The 22,676-nt window shown below is 44.3% G+C and overlaps 1 protein-coding gene across 11 annotated transcripts in view; it reads right to left on the bottom strand.

The window, feature by feature from the left end:
* Positions 1–6,068: 6,068 nt before the first annotated feature.
* ATRX (ATRX chromatin remodeler) overlaps positions 6,069–22,676 on the bottom strand; it is an 88,510-nt gene continuing 71,902 nt past the window's right edge. For all 11 annotated transcript variants that reach the window (XM_075106247.1, XM_075106248.1, XM_075106253.1 and 8 more), the window contains 6 exons: positions 21,314–21,508; positions 12,863–13,012; positions 11,557–11,682; positions 10,533–10,628; positions 9,851–9,979; positions 6,069–9,003 (listed from right to left, as the gene is read on the bottom strand). In XM_075106247.1, the coding sequence (XP_074962348.1) occupies positions 8,725–9,003; positions 9,851–9,979; positions 10,533–10,628; positions 11,557–11,682; positions 12,863–13,012; positions 21,314–21,508 (975 nt within the window). In that variant the 3' untranslated portion in view covers positions 6,069–8,724. The remainder of the gene's footprint in view (positions 9,004–9,850; positions 9,980–10,532; positions 10,629–11,556; positions 11,683–12,862; positions 13,013–21,313; positions 21,509–22,676) is intronic.

The following is a 22,676-nucleotide window of genomic DNA, read 5'->3' as shown; positions in this document are numbered from 1 at the left end:
TGATACGGGCAAAATAGGTCCTCAGCGAGGCCAAACACCCGGCACGGCTCAGCCTTCGTAGCCGTCGATGGGTTTGCCCCAGAAGGTGCCACCGTCGCTGCGAAGGGCGGAACCTCGCGGGCACGGTCAGCGTCCTCGGGCTCTGCCCCGCCTCTGCGGCCCCGTGAGCCTGGGCAGCGCCGGCGCAGCCCTCGGCACGAGTCGTTGGCAGCTGAGACGCTTCGGCAGGGACGCAGCCGCTGTGGATTAACTGTCCTGTCCAAAAATCAAGTGGAGAAACATTTGGAGCATCTGCTGAGCGTCTGGATGGACCCATCATTCCTCCAATGAAACCACCACATCTCAGGCGAGGCTTACCTGAAGCATCTTGGAAAATTAGTGAAGAAAAGGTAGAAAGCAACAAAAGCAATTAAACCCCCCCCCCCCCCTTTTTATAAGCAAGTACCATGGATGAAGATCATCCCCACAGGCAGTGCTTGGATGTTCATGGCTGCAGGGCATTTGCCTCTGCAGAAGCTGCCTGCTCATGCAGTCCCATCACCTTCCCTCTGCCCCAGGGCGGCTCCTGCCTCCCGCCAGGCTCAGCCAAACCTGCCAACGTTTTGGCAGCCCCGAGCCAGCCCCGTGTTTCCACCCGCTGCTGCCGCTGTGCTGGAGAGCCGCAGCCCTTCTCGAGCTGGGCTGGCTGGGCTGGGGCGGCTCACGGTGGAGGCTTCGCTCTGCAGCTTGCCCCAGCAGCCAGCACGGGCCCTTGGCGATGCTCGTGCCACGCGCCTGCCCTCGCTGCCTGCTCGGGGCGCCGCAAAACTGCAAGGGAAGCTTCCAGGAATGATCCCCGTTTATATTTTTGTCCCCCGTGATCGGGAGAGAGGGCTTTTAGCACCTGGTGGGAGCAGGAGCATGTTGTTCTATGGGCACTTTACAGCACGGATGAGAACTTGGTACAAAACGTGGTTCTCCAGAGCATGCAGAAATACGTGCAAATGCAGATGCAGCGGCTTTGAGTTGGGGTCTCCCTTACCACAGTTGTATTTCTCACAATATTGTTTCTCAGCCTCCCCCCTGCAACGCAGTCGAGGTAAAATCTCAGCCCCCTCAGCTTCAGTCCGTGACCCCCCAGAATGATTTCACTGACCTAGGGACGATCCTCGCCAGCTTCCTCACGAGCTGCGTCGCGGACGGAGCTGCAGCCCCGGTGCCCAGCTCCGCTCCCGGCCGCGTCTCGCCCTCTGCGCCGCCTCCCGCATCCCGGCCGTGTCCCTCTGCTGTCCCATCCACTCCCGCTCCGGGGGCAGCAGCCACCAGACGACGGGCTGCGGATCACGACCAGGAGATTACAGGAGCTTTACCTTGAATGATCCAGACACGAAGGAATTTAATCCTGTGTTTGAAATAAAAAGTGTTTATTTACCTTCTTCCTCTGAGTCACTGCTGAAACATCTCACCCTCAGCCGCCATGTCGGGAGGACGATCACTTGTGAAAAGCTCCCTAAAATGTACTTTTGACCTTCTCCTGTGCACAAGGAAATCCTTCAGACCTCGAGCTTCGCTCCGCTGCCTGGGACGATCCTGCCTCCCTCTAGCCAGGGCTTTCCATTGCGCTTGAAAATAAATCTAGCGGTTAGGATCCTGCTCCTCCTCTCCAAAACGAAGGTCAAAACCTCATCTCAGCAATGCCAAGAATATTTTTCACCAACTCAAAAGGGAGCTGATTTGGCCCATGGGAGCAACGCGACGGGTGCGCTCGTCCGCTACCCGGATTGAAGAGTTGCCCCGGCAGAGCCTCCTGCTGTGAAGGGACGCGCAGGTGCGAGCGATGGGGTAAAACACCTTTTCAGGATGTGGGATCAACAAACCGATACTTGCAAACAAGAAAATCCACAAAGAATTTACTGGAAACGCCTTGGTAAAGGCTGGCGTCCTCTCCCATCTGGGACATTCTTTAAAAGGGGGATTCAGCATTGCTAAATCCCACCCGAAAGGTTGTTTTCAGCAGGAATTTACTGGGTTTTGTTCCGGTTCAACAAAATACTTCAGAATAATCTGACTGACCTGGGAGCTTAACGCCAGCAGAATTAACAAGCGCAGACTTTGGCTGCGTTTTGGCGGCACGGGGGGCGGCCAGCGAAGCGCGGTGGGCGTTTCCACGTGGGCACGCTCACCTCTCCGGCCCGTCCCCGCAGCGACGCGGGCCGTCACCTCGTCCAGCTGTTCCCCCACCAGCTGCCGCTCCGCCCGCCGAAAGCCAACTGCAGACGCCGAGTGCTCCTTTGGCTCAGGCACCGTTACGGGGCTGGCAGACGGACCCCGCAGCTGGGGCAGCGTTCGGGGCCTCGGCCGAGGTGCGGCTGCTCCGGCAGTGGCAGACGGGCCCTGCGAGGAAAGTGTTAGAGGAAAATACGTTTGCGATGCTTCAACCTGAGAGATTCCCTCCTAAATTAGCAAAAAGAAACGTTAATGTCTATTTGGGATCTCAACTCATATAGTTTCCATGTGCTTCAAAGTTACAAAGGCCAGCTGAAAAACTTCTCCCAAAGGGAAGGCAAAGGCGGCCAGTGCAGGGGGCGGCCGCGGTCCCGCAGAAACCCCCCTGCACCCTTCACCCCCCAGCGCTGTTTTACACACAAAAAGCTGTGGGTCTGAAACCACCACAGTAAAGAGGACAAAAGGCATCGCTTTCAACCCTTCCCCTTCCACCCGAGAGGGCTGGGCACGTTGTGAGGGAAACATTATCCTGGGAACAGCTGTGCAAAGCAGGAGGGAGGCGGTCGGCAGCAAAGAGGTGGGCGATTTCCCGAGTCTGGCCATGGAGGGGTGCAGAAGCGGAGGGGAGCCCTCTGCGTGAGACACCACGGCACAAACCCAGCAAAAGCGTCCGTCTCCCCAGCTCTGGCCCGTGACCCGAGGCACGGGGACGGCCTCGGGGGGGCCGCGGAGACAGACCTGAAAGTGGCAACGCACACGTGGCCTCAGGGACGACCCGCGGAGACCCTGCTGCCCGTGGGGAGCTCTCCCGGGTGGGACAGGTGGCTCAGGGCTCCTGTCTCCATGGGGGGAATGGAGCGGAGGTCCCGGAGACTTACCTCTTTTAGAGAATGCAATGGAGAGCCCAAAACCGCAGAGAAAGTCCAGAAACTCAGCACCAAAAGGCAGGGAAGGTGCCTTCTGGTTGGGCGCTGCCCCACCTGGCAGCACGTCCAGAGAGACGCGTCGCAGCTGCCAGACCGTGGCTGAGATGTTCCCGAAAGGGCACCCAGGGACGGAGCATCCCCGAAGGAGAAGGGCTGAAATTCTTGTTGATGGTGAGACAAAGACATCCGCACCCCTTGGGATTGCGCCGGTGGTAGATGACGACGTCCTCCCCCGCAACCCAACAGCTGGAGTCAGCGCGTACTCGGGGGCTTGGCTGAAACGCCAACCACGCCGGTGCGGGGAGCGGTCTGCGGGGCCAAGTCCGGCTTCAGCTCAGTCCAGAAAGCTTTGTAACGACAAAGGTGCTGCGAGGAAATAAAGGGAGATTACTGAGCGCTCCTCCTAATTAGGCCACAGGACATGCAATACGTCGAGGGTGGTATTCGGGTTACCTGGTATCTCAGTATCATTTATTAACCAGTAGATGCGGGTAAATTACTCTCTGCTCTCGGGAGAACAAAACAGCGCCGAGGCCTTGCTGGAAACCCACTTGGATGGGAAACAACATAGCGGGGACCTGTGCTGAAAGTAATTAACGGGCAAACACGCAACGTAGGTGCAACGTGCTGCTTCTCCGGGTGCTGCAGGTGCCCAGGGCAGCCATCAGACAGGGACACGGTCAGAAACGCAGGCAGAGCTCGGCTCCCGGGACGGAGGCGGGACGCAGCAGGCAGTGCCGTGGGAAAAGCGCTTTCTATGGCTGAAGCTCTAAAAACGCAGACCCTGATCCCGCTTTTAACGTAAAAACAAAACACACCCGCAGTCAGGAGGGGAGAACAACCAGCAAAGCGCAGCACCAGAGCTTGTGATCCACGTGCCGCCACCGGCCAAAATGGCAGCGTAAATTGGAATTGTGGAGAGGAACTGAAACCAAGAGGACTAAGTCATGCAATAGGGAGCATAAAACTTGATCGTTCTTTTTCCGAAGCAAGAAACTGCTTCGGAGGTGTCACATTCTCATAATGGAACATACCAAGGACGTAGTCTTGTACCTGCGCTGGCTTGGCTCGGGTAAGAAACCCGCAAAGCCAACTCCACTGAGGATCCTCAGGCTCTTCCCTCACTGTGCCGGAAAGTATTTAGCGCCAAGATGCCCGTGACCGAGCGTGGCAGATCAAGACACCGCGAGCGCACGCGTCCGCCTGCGCTGCTGCTAACAGGCAGCAGCAACAATCCCCAGGAACGAGAAACACCCTTTGTGCCACTGAATTACAAAAGTAGCTGCTGTCGCTGGGTTAAGCTTTGATTAATGCCCCAGGTATCAATTACTGCTTCACATTCAGCACCTCTTAATAGTTTCCGTGCAAACCGGTCATTAAACGCAAAGCCAAGGCGGCGTTTGAGATCAGGCCTCGAAAGCGGCCGAGCACAGACCCGAGGGGTGCCCCCACCTGCCCCCGTGTCCCCCTGCCCCATTCCAGGCGTCAGCCCTTTCCCAACACCCTCCTTCGGCCACCACCTCCCCGGGCACAGCAGGCACAGGAGCTGCGGCCAGATGAAAAACGGCTTTCTGTGCACCTGCTGCGCAGCGGCTGCAGGCGCGGAGGCGACCGGGGCCACGCTCAGGGGGCGGAACCGCTCGCCCCGCGCGCAGGCAGCCGAGCGGGGGCTGCTCCAGGCCCCTCGCTGCAGAGCGCCCGGCTGGCGAAGGGGGCGCGGATGATGGATGGACGGAGGAAGGTTTGCGGTGCCTCAGAGACCCCAACCGCCCCCGCGGCCGCAGCTTGCTCCGAGCGTTTCACAGCCTGGGGGGAGCCCTGCCGGTGCTCCGCACTGGGACGCGTCTCCAGGGTACGTTCTACAGCCTGGAGGGTGCGCGCGGGGCTACTCCTACACCTGAGCAGGTCTGGGCAGTTCAGGTGCTGCGCGCTTACGTGGCCGGTGCTGCTACACCAGCATTCTTCCAAACATCTCCAGCTGGGAACATTTAGGACATTTTTCTCCATGAAATTTGAAAATGCATCCAACTCCAAGGGTCTTTTTGCTTGAACTGATGAATTTACTTTTATTCACCCTGCCCAGAGCAGCTCTGCGTTTAAGGTAAACACAAAAACGCATTTCGCACCCGACGCACCACGACGTCGCTGCTCGGCGCCAGAGCACCTTGCAGGCCTGCTCTGGACAGGGACTCGTCCCAGGACACTCCCCAGCCCGACACGGACGCCGACATCCAGCCTCCGCCACACGCACAAGCCTCCCGCTGCCCTCTATTGAAAGTTTTCAATCAAGTGAAATGTTGCAGGGATATCTAAAACCACGTTGCCCACACAGCCCCTTACAGCACGATTTGATTATTTTCACACCAGACGCGATTTCCACGGCATCTGCCCTTTCTCAGCTACCGGCCAGAGCAGCGGTACCCCCCAGCAGAGCCTCCCGGGGCAGCAACGTGGCTGCAGCGCTGGCCAGGGGCACAGAGAGCGCTTCAGGTACGGGGACCGAGCGCGGGGGCAGATTTAACACACAATTGTCCCGCCGTTTTTTTTTTGTGTAGGAAAGGGGTTTTTTGCCCGACGGGTGGGATTTAGTAACTAAGAAAGAGAGAAGTACAATTACGAGGTTAATATATGCCAGTAGGTTATTCTAATTTGACCAAGCAGAGCTTCACCTCACTCTTAACAACTCATCATTGCTGGGCGCTAACTCACTCTTCATTTTTAACAGACAGGTTGGCTGCAGAAGCGACTATTAATTCATGTAATTTGAAAACCTGGACCGCAACTATTTCCATAAATGAAACACACGGCTACATGCGGTAAGGGCACCTCGCTGCAGAGCACACGCGAGAGCTGGACCTCCCAGCGCCCTTCTCAAAAGACAGGTTCTCTCCCTGCGGAGTTAATGCTGTTTTGCGAATGTAGCACAAGGCACGTTGATGTATTTTGGTCACTTTATTAAATGAGATATTAAATAGTTTAAGTTTCAACTACTAAACAGCACTTTGAATGGTGAAAACACAGATAGTATATCGTCATACTTGAATGCTTCTTCTCTTTAAAAACACATTTCCAGTCCTTATATATATTACAAAACAGCCTTATAGGAAGAGGTGACACCTTGTCTATAGTACTTAGGATATTTAATACAGAACTGAAAAGCCATCTAATAGAAACAAAGGCAAGTCTTCACAGCTGTATGATTTCAGCAGCCAAAGCTGGTTGATGGACTGAAACATTACTATACAACTGGGACAAAACATATACAATATCACAATACTAAGCAAAAACGCTTTACATCCAAAGGAATAAACAGGTTACAAAATGTGGAGAATTTAGCAGGCAAAACTGTATTACAAGCAACATTTTTATTCGTCATCTTAAGCCATTTCATCTAGTTAAAACATCTAAAACAAATATAAAAATGAGCCTTTTATTATCTTACTGATGTACGTCCTGTCTTTAAATATCTGTTAAAGCTTGATGTTATACTCAAAGCACATCGTTATGCGGCTAAAATGTCAAGTGAGAAACATGTACGCAAAGTGGTCCAAGTTTTATTTCAATGCTTATCTCGGATTTCTTCTTATGCATTAGTCTTCTGTTATCCATAAGTTTTGTCCAGAATGAAAAAAAATGTGCCTTTAAATGTTGCCTAAAACTTCCACATTTAAGTCTCTGAGTTATGGTAAAACTCCACTGAACATTCCCAGGTTTGGTAGAAAGTATTCCGCTTATTCACGACACGTAGGAGTATCGGCGAGAGTTGCCCAGAGTACATTTGCTTTCAAACGTTTGTCTCAAAGCCTCACATTTTGTTTCTTCTAGTGTGAACGCGTCTCCTTTTGCTCCTCTCCCCCCAAATTCAATTCAGTCGCAGAGCTGGCAAAGCACTAGAACATACTGAGGTTCTTTTGTGGTATCTTGTAACAAAAAGAGTCCCAGACAGCAACTTGTTAGCTGGTTTTGCAACAGATCAAACAAACTCTGTTCAGATCACAAACCGAGGCTCAATCGCAAAATGAAACGTCGCGTGAGGTTTGCGTACTTAGATGCAAAAACCGCTTGTCCGTTCAGGGCAAGAACTCAAACTCCTGCAAAGAAACTTTCCAGAAACCAAAACAATTTCAGTTCACGTCAGCAAGTCGGACGAGTCCAGCGGTACACGGAGCGAACGCCTCCATCCGCTCCTTTCTCCGGAGTTCTTGGTATTCTCAAGCGTTCCTGTCACTTTTACCCCCAGGTTACAAACTATTTTTTGCCGGGGGGGGGGGGTGGGGAGAAGCAACCAAACCTTATTCAAAGAAAAGCCCTATTTGTTTTCAGTTAGGTCTTCACAAGCACAAAAAGGGTGGGTAAAGAGCATCCTAATGATATATAATAGGCCAGAAATTTCTCTCTGGTCTAAATTTAAAGAAAAAAAAACCAACCCAAACAACAACAACAAAATCGAGCTCTTTGTGTATTAAACCAAACGAACGGGAACGGGGAGAAGTGTGTAACCAAAACTCTTATCTAATAGAGGAGAAGTACTTCCCTGTTCTGGCAGCTCTGGAAGTTGCTACAGCACTTTCTTTGTATCGATTTTAAGTGGGCAAGGGTTCTGCCCCTCTAAAGTTGTTTCTGTATCAGGGTTTAACCCTGGCCACCACCACTATTTTAACCCCAAAAATACCAGGAATCTAATTTTCTTGGCCCGTCTCCCATTGCCGGCAATGGGAAAAGACAGTAGCACCAGCATTAAGGAGTTAACAGAAATGTGCTTCGTATTGGACTCCGCATAGAGTAAATTAGCATGTGAAGGAAAAACATCTCCAACTCCGAGATCACCATATGTTATTCCATCACACAAAACTGAAAATAAAAAATGGCAGAAGACTAGGGAAGAACCACCGCCTTCCCCAAGTCACTAGTTAAGGCTGTATACACAGTTTCTATGTAACTGCACGACTCAGAAGTTTCAGAGCAGTAGTATTTAAGAATATTGCACTCAATTCTGTTTCGAAGAGCATTTTCAGTTCCTGTTCCATTCAGCACAGATGATATAGTACGAGTCCAGACCTCGGTCAAAAGGAAACTAGACTATTTCTATTATAATATTCCCACTAATATAAAGAAATGGGTAAGCAGAAAAGTATTCCATAATTTGAGGAATCAACTCTAATCAAGAACTCAGCTGTTTACAATTCATATAGGGTATACTGAAACATACAGACCTGCAGTCCTTCCTAAGCTTCTCGAATCTGATGACGGCTTCGCAGCCACTAAAAGCAAGCGCAGGAGTTTAGACAGGAAACCTGTGGAGATGCTACTGTTACGGGAGGACTTGTTTTCACTGAAAACAACTGGTTATCTCCTGTACTCAACATATGTAAGAAGATTCTAGGCAACATCACTGACAACAGGGAAAACATTATGTTCTATTTAAACAAAGCTGAAACACTAATATGGAACATGGCGTTTAAGGGGACCAACCACACTTTTTTTTTTTTCCTTTTTTTTTTTTTTACAGTTGAGTTCTGTTAAGCCATTGATTCCTAAAAAAATAAAAGTTCTTTCTCTGATTTTCACAATCCTTTAGGCTTTTAGTGCAAAATCACATTGATTTCCCTTGGGAAGGCCCTGGACTTTTGCCTCTCATTGGGGGTGGTGCTCGTTGTAACGGCGGTGGCTGCATACCGCCAGACACTGACTGATACATTCCTCTCATATCTATCTGTTGGTAGTTGGAAGGATTCATGATTAAATTTGGAGGCTTTGGCATCATGAGATGACTCATTGCTGCTTGCTGGTAAGACATTTGCTGCTGTTGCTGCTGATTGTACTGCTGCTGTAGTCTTCTGTTCATAAGTATCCGCTGAACACAACTGATTAACTGTGGAGGGAAAGCAGAGCTGTTACGACGGCGCGACCCGTCCCGATGCTGCGAGTATCAAGTTCAGAGTTAAAATCAATTGGTTAGGGATAGCATGGCTGAGGGAAAAAAGCACCATTGTTATCACCATCACTAATGTGGAGGTATTCACAGGCTGATCGCTGTAGAAACCATTTAGTAACACCATTTAGGGCTAAGTTCTCTTAATGACTTGCCTATTGTGTTGCATGCAGCATTTAGGTGAGTTGCTACGGCAACATGCACTACACTGTGAAATTATTCCCAGGTATAAGTTACAGCATTATTTGTCAGGTACCATTTATCTTCCCCCTTTGAAAGCCTTGCATGTGGACTGTGTCGCTAAATGCTCGTTTGCCTAAGAGAAAACTCTTCCCATTGACATAGTCTGGGCAACTTTCAGATTCTGCAAAATAATTCCAAGCTAAAAAAACATTACCAAAACTTCCTAAGATGTGCATTTCCTAAGTTGCTTTCTGAGCTTTGGGAATCAGATTTCTCTTTAAGCCTCACGACCTTCAAGCAAACGACTTCAACAGAAAAATCTGGTGAGGATTATTTTTTAGGTGAACTTCTCAGGGAGTCTCCTTGATGAGCCTGAGCAACGCAACCCAACTCACTGCAGAAGCCGCCATCTCCTGACGTTACGTCACATACACCGTTACAATATGCCAGCAAACATCTGACCCAGTGAAACACACATTCCGTAAGTACGTATTTATGTGCCTAAAGGTACGCTTCTGTTTTATAAACGCACACGTGCAAAGTCCGTACTCAACATCCCAGTTCAAACACGGACAGTTGATCAAGTAAGTATTAGATACTTTACCATCTGCTGTTTAGTGAGGACGTCGTTATAGATGGCTTCTCGGCGCTTGACATCAAGCTCCTGGCTTGCCTGTCTGCTTAGTGCCAGGGCCTGGACTTGGCTCTCCGTGAGTGTTACGTTTTCTTTCCACTGAAAACAAAACAAAAAAAAACCCCAAACGTTCTTAGCACTAGTTGTTTTAACAAAAGCATAACGATAAGGTCTTGCGTTATGTTCAGAATTGCATCAAAAGTTAAAACACAGCCCAATTTCCAGTAAATGCAAAATTATGCTTCACCAGAACCGGAACTATGAGTTATGAGTTCTTCTAACTGCTAATTAAGGTAATACACCTCTAGGTTTATAGGCAGCCAGTGAGAGATATGGCAGCCCAAGATAGGTAAGGACAAGATAGAGAAAATACATTTTATTTTTGTGTAATTATTATTTCTGGTAAATTTTCAGAGCATGGCAAATAATTATGGATCTAAACTGCTAGTCCTTTAAGGCTCTATGTCATCCAGATACCATGAAGGGTTACAGCAAGCTGCAGTGATAAAGGTCGATACAAACTGGAAATTATATTACTTAATAATGCAATTAATTAGCTGAATGGCTATATACAATAGTAAATTCTTTGTCTGGTAATGTTTAACATTTTCCCGTCTCCTTTTCTAAACCTACAACTATCCATTTCACTCACTATGGTTGAAATGATGTCTTCAAGGGGCTGAATTCTTGCTGCAGTTACACTGTTGGTTGCTTCCACAACCTTCTCTCTTCCTTGATTAATAAGGTCCTGAGAAAACACCAGAAAATTAATTAGAAAGCACAAGGGACCATTTCTTTGCCAACCTTCTGTAAGTTTTCTTTGTCTTTGCCCTGTGTACCTAGACTCAAATTACTTTTTTCCCTTAACTTGCACAAGCCAACGAGTCTAGGCTTCCACACGACTGAATTCCAGCACAGAGTAACCGAACAGCATGTATAAATCTGCCAATTTGTACAGTGGGCAGTATTTATAAAAAAATGTTTTTGTGCCCAAAGGGTTTCAGATCGTCACAGCAGTGCTACGTTTCTACCCAGGCAAATTTTCTGTTATATTGACTTTGATGACGTTACAGTTTCAAGTCATTCTACGTGCTCACTGTATTATCTACCATGCTAAATTACCTATTTTAGCTTAATACTGACACGTATTGTAAATATTCAACGCAGGTCCCCGATTTGCACGCTTTGTTAGAGGTTTCCAATTCCTCAGCACAGACTCCTCCCCACACCAGTAGGTACCGTAAGACAACTGTGCTTCAACTCCCGCAGTTTACAGCCTGGCATCTCGTTAGGAAGAAACGCCCTCAGCTTCTTCAGCTGAGATGGCAAACCAGGAGCCGAGGTAACTGCGGAGCAGAGCACGCGCTCCTCTCCCCCGCTGCTTCTCGCAGAGAAGACAGACGGAGGTAGAAAGCTAGATGTGATAGTTAACGTCTGCAAAGATTGCAGCGAACCTTCCGGAACCCTGAGACGCTACGCAGGTATAGGTTTGTATGCACGCCACTTAGTCTTCAATATAGCTACACACACACACAAAAAAAAACCTACTAAAAACAGGATACAATTACATAAATATCAAGATATTGAAGAACGACATTACCCATTATTTGAGACAGAAAAACCCAGGCACGCTTGCAGCAACACAGGCACGTTCGACTACTTGGATTGCTACTTACCTCCAGCTGTTGATTACTCATTGCTGACAGAGCACCCAAATTGAAAGGAATATACGGTGTTTGAGAGTTGAAATTTGTGGGAAGCATATTGGTCCCAGTTGGCATGTTGAAACGCATAGTCAAGCCCTTAAAAACACAAAATGCACTTATATTTAGGGAACTGATAATTCACGGTCTTCTATAATAACCCATGAAATACCGTACGCAGGCGAATCAGCCCTTAGGGAAGAGCCCAGGCGCTGTACATTGCGCACGAAGGCTAACCCAGCCCTGTACACGGAAGATCCTTTCCAAACCTCAGCTCAGGACATTTTAGTCACAGAGGAACCCAAGTTCTAGTCTTGAGTAATATGGGAGTTCAGCTTAATTATAATTATTTGGTATACTAAGGAAAAAAAAAGACCAAGGGCTATTAGTGTATCTTAAGATGCATTTTTTTTGTATTGCAAACCCACTACTTAATGTTCAGTTTGACCTGACTATAATCAAATTTTGAGGAAGTGAAATGCATAATTTATTAGCAGGAATATAAAGCTCATCTCCCGTATCGATTTCTCATAGGGCAATTTCGGTGCTCGCTGTATTATACCTTCCTCTTTCTCCTGCCTCACAAAACCTCCCAGTACTCCATTTAATTTGTCATTTGTTCGCTCAAGATGGTCAGTGGCAATTTCTACATCCACTTTTTGTGCTTTGGGATTACTGATCAGATCTGAATACCAAACTTTGCCTTTCCAGGAATTTTCTGCTGTTAAACTCCGGTTACACCAAATTATTGTATTCCTTTTACAGTAAAAAAAAAAAATCCCAAACCTGTAGCAAATTTACAATTTTCTTCGTTCTACCACCTGCTTAAATATCAAATAAACAAGACACAAAGAATAACAGGAAAAAAGCACAAGCTTTTACGTCCTTTCTGGCAGATGCCTGTAGGTTTGTGGGACAGTGGCAAAAAAATTCTGAAATCAGTTGCATACCTTTAACGGAGCTAGAGATTTCCCTCAGTAAGAGGGAGGTGTTACACACGACACCAGTTGAGTTTAATTATGAAATAGAAAAAAACCGTGTGTGTAAAAGGAAAAAGTAACTTTTAAATGAAAGTAACAAAGAAAACACACAGAGAAGACCGGCATCGAAAAAGCAAACGACACGGTATCTCCGTTTTTGATACGTCAACATTTGCTTTATGTACCTGTTTCTTGGCCTACAAGAAAATGAGTTCTCCCCAAACAAAGCAAAAAGGTAAGCAGTACTTAAATCTAGATAATTTATTTTCATATATGTGAACCTGACTGGATAGCTTTACCTTCTTTTCTGCTTCATATTCTGCCCATGCTGCCTTCCTTTCTTCTTCAGTGAGTTCCTCTTCCTCTTTATGGTCCAGGAGCGAATCATGTTCGTGGTATCCAACTATATACTCTTTATTGATCTGAAGCAATTCTGCCAGAATTGTATCCTGTTCAAATGAAGAGATTGTGAAATGAGAAGTCAACTCAGTAGCTCTACCGTACTTTCCCTTTGTGCGTGCCTAACTTACCGCTTTGACCCAATTTCACTAACAGCAGCTCAGAGCGCTTCACAGTGAAACAAAATTAAAAAAATATTTTAAAAGTACAATTTTCCTCAGAGGGAGGGTAATGGATTAACAATCTGGTACAGAGAGGACAGTCCAATCACTTAATGAACCACAGGAATGCACTCATATTCCGCAACAATAAATGCAGTTTAAAAACCTACAAAGAATGGAATGTGCTCAGTGATTTTTCCTTTGCTTAGGCTGGATACCTGAGAGGACCTATCAATAATGTGCATCTATAATATATAAAGAGCACCTCTACTGGATTTAAAACGCTAAGTAGTACTTTGGTCCATCAACTGTCCATCAGCCTTCAACAAAAATGGCTGCTTTCTTAAAACTGTTAAGGCACACGTCGAGATAAAGAGTGCCCCACCCATCTGGACTAAGAAAGGCCAATCACTGCTACGAACTGGATTTGATCAGCAGGTTGCAATTTAGACCCCTCTATTCCACGATACCCCTAATGCTTAATTGCTTTTAAGGTTAACTGAAATATTTACAATGTCCTTTATAATGGCAAGCTACTGCGAAGGTTTTGTTCACAGGCATACACACTTTTTATATAGATATATCTGTATTTTTTAATATATATTTATAAAAGAAAGCTCCAATGTGGCTCAAAACTCAGTCTAAGATTTCTAATACAAAAAATTATACAGAAATCCTACTAGTGTTTTTTGAAATGCAGTTACCAGCATGTTGGCTATTTCCTAGATAAAGCAAACTAGCGGCTAACCAAAATATTAAGTTGCTACTACCCTTACCTAGACTACAAGATGCCACATTAGGATGGATCATTATCGCAGTTAAAAAATGATATAAAAAAAGACAGAGAAAACGAATGTGAAAAGCTGGTACTTCAAGGTAGGTAGTAATGGTTCTGCACTTTTTCTCCCTGAGTCAACATTCCAGTCTCCACAGTTTTTCAAAGATGACACCTCTTTGTGTTAAAATAAAGGTAACGCTGCGAAGGATGAAGAAAAACACGCTCTATAAGACTATTACAAACTGCTCATGCTGCACCGGAGGAGTCCCCTTTTGGAGATCATTATTGAACGTGTTTTTTTTTAAATGCACTTGCACCACTGAGGAGCTTGCTGAATACAAAGATCCAATAAATCTCAGCATTCAGTCTAGACTTTGTAATACAAAAATATTAATCTCATTGAACTTTTGGACCGCTCCTGAGATGAATTACAGTGGATACACTAAATACAATTTTTGCAGTAGAATTATATGAATACCCACAGACCCACTCGACGCCACGCCCTCATTCTAATAGGCATTTGTACAAACAGGAATATAAACTGTCCTACCCTGACATTTTATAACCTAGATAGAGCAATGATTGGAAAGAACGGCTTGTACCCACAAGCAAACAGATTTTTGCAACAACCCTGGGAGCTGCATGTGGCAGCCCTGAGCGGTGGTTTTGTCACAACAGCTACAGAAAGTTGTTTGTTTCTGTGTCCGTTTAAAACTCAATTATGTTAACCAATTATATAAGCTAGCCTTTTGTTTCATTCTCCTACTGTCTGGTCTTCCTCAGTTTGAATCAATGCTTTCATCACCAGCTCCTCAACAAAATATTCCATGTAATATCTGCATGCCTAATGGGCACAAGGAACAAATAATGGTATTTTTGGGGTGCTGGGAGAGAAGGCAGAGAGAGAAAAGGGATGCAATAATAGGATATGACGAAAACGTCTAGAGGAAGTGGGTGAAGAAGTCAAGAAGGTATTACAAAAGTAAGCCAACACAGTTGAAGCGCTCTCAGCATACCGTAGCTGTACATCAGTGTGTGGAGGGTTCCTGGACATGCATATGCATTAATTTCCATGGTAACACTATTATTGAAAACAATACTGGAATATAATCCACACTCACTTAGCCAACACAGTCTTCAAAATGTGGTTTAAATTACATCCAACTGTGTGTTTGCTTTTCTTTGCCTAAATTTTACTTTGCATTAACTTTAATGATGGACCTTGAAAACTGGGATGTGGAAGGTGCTGCCATTTAGTGTGTTTAATTTTACAATGAAAAAAGCAATAACTTCACCTTACACACAAAAAATCATCAGAATTAGCATTCCTTTTCATTTGTTTAGCTTGTTGGTAGAACAATGATTATCAGTTGATTTATAAGACTTAAGATGAAAACCTGGTGATGAATGAAAAAAAAGAGATACTGCGAAAAGATTTTGAATTTTAAAATAAGGTTTGTCTTTTTAAAATCCTGATGGAAATTAAATGCTATATAGAGATAGATGTATTAGAAAGGAAATCTTCCATGAAGGAATGCGAATTATGTTGTAATTCATAAACAAGTTTTTCCTCAACCAATTGAACATTTAATACCAAGGTTAAAACTAAGAATAAATATAAATAAGCAGCAAATTCTTCTGATTCTGAGATCAACAGCCTTCCAAAATTCACAAAATTGTCCCCTAGTACAGAACTACAGAAAAACACACCCATGCTATGTCCTGAGGTAGTATAAAATAATGATATACTATATCCAACTGAATCTGAACTATTATTTTAATCTGCTTTTCTAATCTGCATTACATGCCCTCAACTGAGCCAAGTTTTCATTTCACATAAAAATGTGACTGCGACTCTAATCCACTGAACACGATGATCTGGGGAAGAATAAGCAAGGAACAGAGGGTGCACCAATAGTGCCAGCTCCGAGGGACACACAGTATCCCCCATTTCGTCTTTGCCCACCTCCTGCCTCATATATATCTACTGCTCTGAAATAGGTATCGCACTGGCCGAGGTAAGGCACAGCACTGCACTTACCGAGGGCGGCTACCGCTACCTGTGGTGAAAGAACCTTTCCCCATTAGCTCCGTATCAGCCGAGTCCACCCCAGTACACTATCCTTTGGGAGCTGAGCGTTAAGAGTCTGTGAGAACCTACTTTAAAAAAACCAAAACAACAGCCTGGCCCAAGATCACGTTGATTTAAAAAAAGACTCCAGATCCACTGTTAAATTCAGAGCAAAGATAACACCCGAAATACAACCATAATACCTTAAATAGTTTTCTCCCTTTACACCATCTTCTCCTTCTGAATTGCTACTCTACAGAAACAATTCTAAAACCCGCTGATGCCTTTAGTCTGCCTTGGATAATGAGTCACTGCACCTGCATAAAGCTCATGGCCTCTATACAGTAAATATTTATATACTTAAATACAGCAAATTTGACTGATTACTCAGTCTTAAGACACCCGTTACACCTTTTTTGGACTGAATTCCTAACGTAGTCTTTCTCAACTCTGCAAGAATAGTGGATGAATGAAATCAAGCAGTGGAAGTTAAGATTAATAATTCATGCGAGCAACACACAATAAAAACATTCCGTTAAAACCAAGTATCTACATTGTTCAAGATGTAGAAGCTGTTTCAGAGGGGTAAGGACAGAGAAAGGGCACTATGAAGTTACGCTGTAGTGCAACAGGCATTTTCCCCCGAGAACCGTACGCACCGGCTCCTCAGCACTTCTCAGCAACCTAAAGGTCTTCTTCTGACCTCACAGGGCAGAAAACTGCTGCTAAAATTAAAACTTGACATGAAACTTTGATAAGCTTCCAGGAAAACTACACACTGCACATCTGCCGTGTGACTTCTATAAAATAGTAAGATTCAACATCTCCCCCTCCCTGCCTTAACAATGCCAAGAAAACTGGTCTTTGACAAAGTTGGATTATTGCAAAAACAAAATTCTTAAGGATTTATTTAAAAAAATCAAGTAGTATTTGTTTCTTCGCTCACATAACAGCTTTACTTCTGACTTTTAAAACAATATAGAATGAATTCTCCTAACCCATTAAAAGCAAAAGAACGAAAAACTATTGTTTTTTCTTACATCAAAGAAGTTGAAAACTGTGTTCAAACTAGGAGTTACAAGAAGAACCCTGACACAGCTCCGGATCAGCCCTCAACCTACGCGATTCCTGGCTGCACACCTAACGAACCTTCCTACTGCGGGGGATCACCGCAGTCAAGCAGCTCTCTGACCTAGCAGACATCCAGCAGAAAACCTATCACCCCTCCCTCCAGGCCTTTCCACAATCATGCTTAGACAGTTGGAGAAAAGATGGAAAACGTTTCACCTGATTCCTATTCATAACTCCCCCGAAAAAGCATGCATGGAAGGGGTCAATTCTAAAATGCGGATTTTTCAAACATCTTTGTTCCGGTGTTCTGAGGAATCTCTTCTTTCAGAGCCTGGCCGTATCTCCACTTCATGCTTTTAGTACATTTACGGGCTTTTACTGTGCACTTTCACGCCAACGCTGATTACAAAGGCAATCCCTTACCTTACTCTCTGCACAACAGTAAAATTACAGAGTGATAACACTGTTCAGCAGACTATGCTTTGAAGATGTAAAAGAGGCCCGAAGACAAAGAGAGACAATTATACACAAAACCTGTAAAAGGCAGAACTAAAGCCACCTTTTAGCCTAAATGCCTATTTTGCTTTGCTGGTAATTATAAAGGAACAGCCCGGTCTTTGTAAGCAAGGGGGAGACAGCTCAATGAGGGAAGAGCAGTACAGGTAAGGGTTTAGTGGCCTTTGTTTCCAGCCAAGAGCTGCAGAGATCAGGTTGGGAGTGCAACTTACCATGAACAAAGCATCGGAACATCACGCAACATGAGCTTAAAGAAAACGGTAGTCTCCAACGCCGTGTAATTAATCGACGTTACAATAAAATGTTTTTATAAGCATATCGACAGTCTTTTTAATCAACTTTAAAAAAATGCTATGAGTGTGTTGTTAAAGAGTAATTTGTTAAGAGGTTTTATAATTATAAAGCTAAACCATGCATCTCTGCTAAGATTACACTGCAATAAGGAACAGTTAGCTTTCTGAACAAATAACCTTGTGAAATTTAGCGTATAACATCCACTGCAATATCTCCTACAGCTGATACTTGCTTTTGATTGTTTATGTAGGATTTTAGAGAATTGTGCAGACCAAAAAAAGACAGAATAGGAAATAAAACATAAAAGTTAAACTTACGATATTATAAATGAGGCATGAAGCACAATTCAATTAAACAGATCACAGGAATCAAGGAAGGAGTCACTGCAGCTACTAGACTAGCTCAGTTTTGTGTGCAAAGCAAGAACCTAATTGTGAATAAAATGAAAATAAAATACCCCTATCAGCTGAGCTTCACAGGGAAGACAAATGCAGCCAAAATCAATTAATAAAGAGTGTGATCATCAAAACAGTAGACATAAGTACCAAATGAAACAGAGTTCTCCGATACAAACTCCTTTGGGGCAGTTTACTACTACCTTGGCGCTGAGACTATTCACCCAGGCAAGGCAGGTCAATGCCAAACCAGCAGAGAAGTCACCCTAAATGTCACTATTCGCTTGGCATTTTTCCTTGCCTGAAGTACCCAGGATCGATCCACGATAACTCGCCACTCGGGCACATCTGAAGGCCTTACAGGACAGACTTCACTCCCTCCCTCAGACTCCCTGCCCGAAGCCCAAATCACAAGCAGTACTTTATGTGATGTCAGCTACTGATTTTTATTAAGACTCCTAAAAACACTTCCCCCGCCCCTAACATTCTGAAGAGGTTTTCACCACAACTATGCCAAGGACACATGAAAACACCAGCTGCCACCCACACCGCCGGCGGCTCTGCCAACCAGCTACAGACGTGCACTGGGAGTTCGGTGCTTCCTACGCACTGCACACCTGCAGCTCTCAACTCCCAGCTTCTGCAGGAGCGGAGGGAACTCGGCATCCCGCGTGATTCCTCCTCACTACCAAGACTAATTCAGGAGGACAAAGAAAGGGAAGGAATATCTGGGGGTTAATGGCTAGCCTCCCATATTCTGTGAGGCTGTTAGGAGTGCAAAGCCCTGCTTTCAACAAATACAGACACTGCTAAAATAAGATCAATCTACCTGATGATTTATAGCCTTTTCAACCAACAAATTAAAATAAAAGAACGGATTAGAAATTTGCACACAGTATGTACTAAGATGCACATCTTTAAAAGGATGAAATTCCATTCAATACCGGTTGCTAAAACCATGAAAAAAAACCAAAGAGAATTGCAGGACACAGATTTGCTCTATTTACAGCCAGGGACTTGCTTAAAAGCTTGTCTTCAACTTAACTTACATGAGCCTTACTCTGATGGTTGGAAGGGAATTAACATGGAACTTAATATTTAAAACTGAATGATAAAGTAAGTTTGGAGTTTATGAAGTTTCCCTTTTACATTGTACTTCATTCATAAATGATCAATTATTGTAAAAGAGAACAAGTAACTTTAAAAATGTAATTATTGCATTGGATTGGTCAGTGCTTTGAGTGAACAGACTCAGTCCTTCATAGGTTTTTGACCTATTTTTGTTTTCTTAAAAACAAGTAGCAGCAGCAAATGGTGGTGCGTTAGCTAAGAGTTTGAGGAAGCATAAATGTACGTGGCATAAAGTAACTAAGAACGTTATCAATTACAACCTAAGGGAAGATGCTTTAGGAGGTGAATAATGAATTTGCCATAATAAAAAGGTACAACATAGTAAAAAGTAGAATAAAATTTTCAGTTATCTACAATTAACTGCTTACAGTGAGAAACACTGTAATAAAAAGAGCTTAGATACAGTCATTAAAGTTTGTTTTCCAGGGTTTTAAAATGCATGTGTAACAGTGTCTAACACAGGCTAACACTTCCTAAATCCCCCCGGCAGCTGCACCGACTCCGTAGGTGGTCTGTTGACTGTTCCAGAGAACGGCTTAACTATTAAGAATACCAATGTGATGCCTGACCACAATTTATATTATAGTCGTCTACAGATAGTCTAGAACGGCAAACATACAATTTTTCCTTGGAAATTAATAGATTTACAAACTGGAAATCCTCCCTCCCCACACCCAGACACTGTACGATGATGACCTAAACATAGTAGTAACTCAAAAATTTAACCAGTTAACTAACTTCGGGGCACACATTTCCACGTTACTGTTTACTAGCCTTTCACCCGGTAAGAAGCAAAGATAGCTGCACAGCAGCTTAAAGATCAATTAGTCTTCAGCTGATCACGTACACAAAGAATATAAATTAGACAAAGTACAAAACCGTAGCCTATTCTTAAATACAAACTGACTTGGGAAAAAAGAATAAAATAACTGAACCAGTTTTTCCTTCCTCTGAAGTTTACGCCTGCCTGACTGTAGAAGTTATAGGTTTTCTTTTCAAATTCAGTTAGTATACTTTTCAGTTCTCTAAGCATCACATAGGACAGCGAACCACTACCACACAGAGCAGTGACAACGAACTGCTACTACGCATGCCGCACCCATTACAAATAGGTTTAGGCAGGCCTCCGTGAAAACAAACCCCACGGATCTTAAAAGTTCATTTAGCACCAAGCCGGAAAAAGGTCTGACATCACTACTCCATACTATCTCAGAGTGCAGAATATCAGCATTCTCACTAAGTTGCGTAAATGATTGCCTACAAAAATGCCACTGGTCTCTGCTAGTACCGGCAACACTAAAAATGGGTTACAACACCTCAGCTTGTCCAATTTGCCTCACTTAAACAGTAAATTAGTGCAATTTTTTCCCAATCCCTACCATATCTCTATTAATAGTCCCTACAAGAAGAGTTAAACAAGAAACTAAAAACCAAAAAGGCTTGGCAAGGGAGAGCATGGATTAATTTGACTCTTACGAAGTCTCACCTAGGTACATAAAAACCAGACCTTGAAGTACAGTATCACCTCACAGATTTGTTGTCACAAACCGAGGTAATGCTAGGTACCACCAGCACCCACTCCGATGTCAATTTGAATCTTGGCTTCCAGTTTCCTGCAGTAAAACTTCTATTCACTCAAATTGTGTGAAAAAGTGTTTTTGTTTGTTCTGATTTAGGATTTTTCTCTCTGAAGAACTTCTTATACTGTCAATTACAGTGAAGGGAAAGTCATTATCTAGCTCATTATACCATCCGTTATATTAATTACATATTTTACTGTGTTACCTGCTATTCACCTCCATTTGAAGTGAAAAATACTGCTCTAATGTGAAAACACAGCACTCTTCTCCTTCCAAGATCCAATGCCCCATGCCCTCAAACAAATGTAAGTTATTTTTATAGCACATAATCCCTAGTGATGCGTATCGACTTACTTTTGGCAACATTGGTGTATCTCTCTTCTTCTTCTTTTCTGAATTAGGATCATCCAGCAAATCTGGCTCAAAAGTGTACAGCTCTGTAAGTTCGTTCATAGTAAAATGTCGTTCCACTTGCTGCTGGTCGACAACCCGGAAAGACAATGACTGCTTTGTTACCTGACGATCATAGATCTTATCTTCCATTGTTCCCTAAAACACAAAGACACTCACTTTTATACAAATACTCGACCCCATCATATAGGAAAAAAATTAATAACTATAAAAGAACTAGAATAACAACACGACAGTGCTCTATTTTCCTCGTCTCTTTGACCCTGTATCTACAAAGTTACCTGGGAACACTTTGTGTGCTGAGAAAAAAGGTAAAAAAAAACCCTCCTGGCAGCAAACACAAATTAATACGAATGGTGTACGTGACAGATGTCATCTATCTACTGGCTAGAGTAAGAAATGTGTTTTTTCAGTGGCGTGTTGAAGAGACCCGTTTTTGCTTCAGTTCCCCAGAGTAAGATTATGACCAAAAAGTGACAACTTCCACAGCATGACAACTTCCACAGCATGCACCTTGTTTTGCTGCTCTGAGCAGCCTGTAAAAAGGAAGACAGATATGGTATCTGGGGTGGAGAGGAGAGGGGAAGGGAAGCAGTCAAGCCTAATTCATCACAGCTGTGTATGAAAAATTTAGATCCTTGATGAAAAAAGGAAAATTACTTTTTTTTAAAAAGGATGACGGCTATGAGAAGTATGAGAACAGCACAGCCTGCCCTAAACGTCGTAGTTTAAAAAGGATGTCAGTGGTTCAAAAGTGCACATAGAAAACTACAAAAATAGACTGAAGCCTGAAGAAAAAAACCCCATGTCTGACAGTAATGCCTTACAAAAAGCAATCTATTTACATTGGCAAGTAAATAGTGACTTGATCAAGAGTTAAGTCTACGCTAACACCTCAAGAACTAGCAGATGAAGGAAGATACTTCCCAACAGAAATAATGGCATTATACTTAAAAAAAGCATACATCAGTGACTATCAGAATTATTACACATCGTGAATATCTATAGGGTGTGATACAATTTTTCAAATCACAATTGGATGCCTTTTTATAAAAAATTCTTCACCTCCCTGTGTTTTCATCCCAGTTGGACTGTCAGGGCCCCACGGACCAGGGGTCTGTAGGAGACCGCTACACCGAGCAAGCCTACTGCCTAACAACCACCATGCTCTCTGCAGTCTATTCAGTTAAGAAATGTTTGGTGGTGTGCAAATTAAAAAAGCTGAGAACACTATTCTGCGTCTGGACGTGTGAATCACTGCTAGAATTCCAGCATCTGTGTTACATGGAGTGTCAGACGAGGTAAG

This window comes from Phalacrocorax aristotelis, chromosome 11 (genome assembly GCF_949628215.1).
Source record: "Phalacrocorax aristotelis chromosome 11, bGulAri2.1, whole genome shotgun sequence".
NCBI classification, from domain to species: Eukaryota; Metazoa; Chordata; class Aves; order Suliformes; family Phalacrocoracidae; genus Phalacrocorax; species Phalacrocorax aristotelis.
This window is presented reverse-complemented; position numbering and strand designations above follow the sequence as displayed.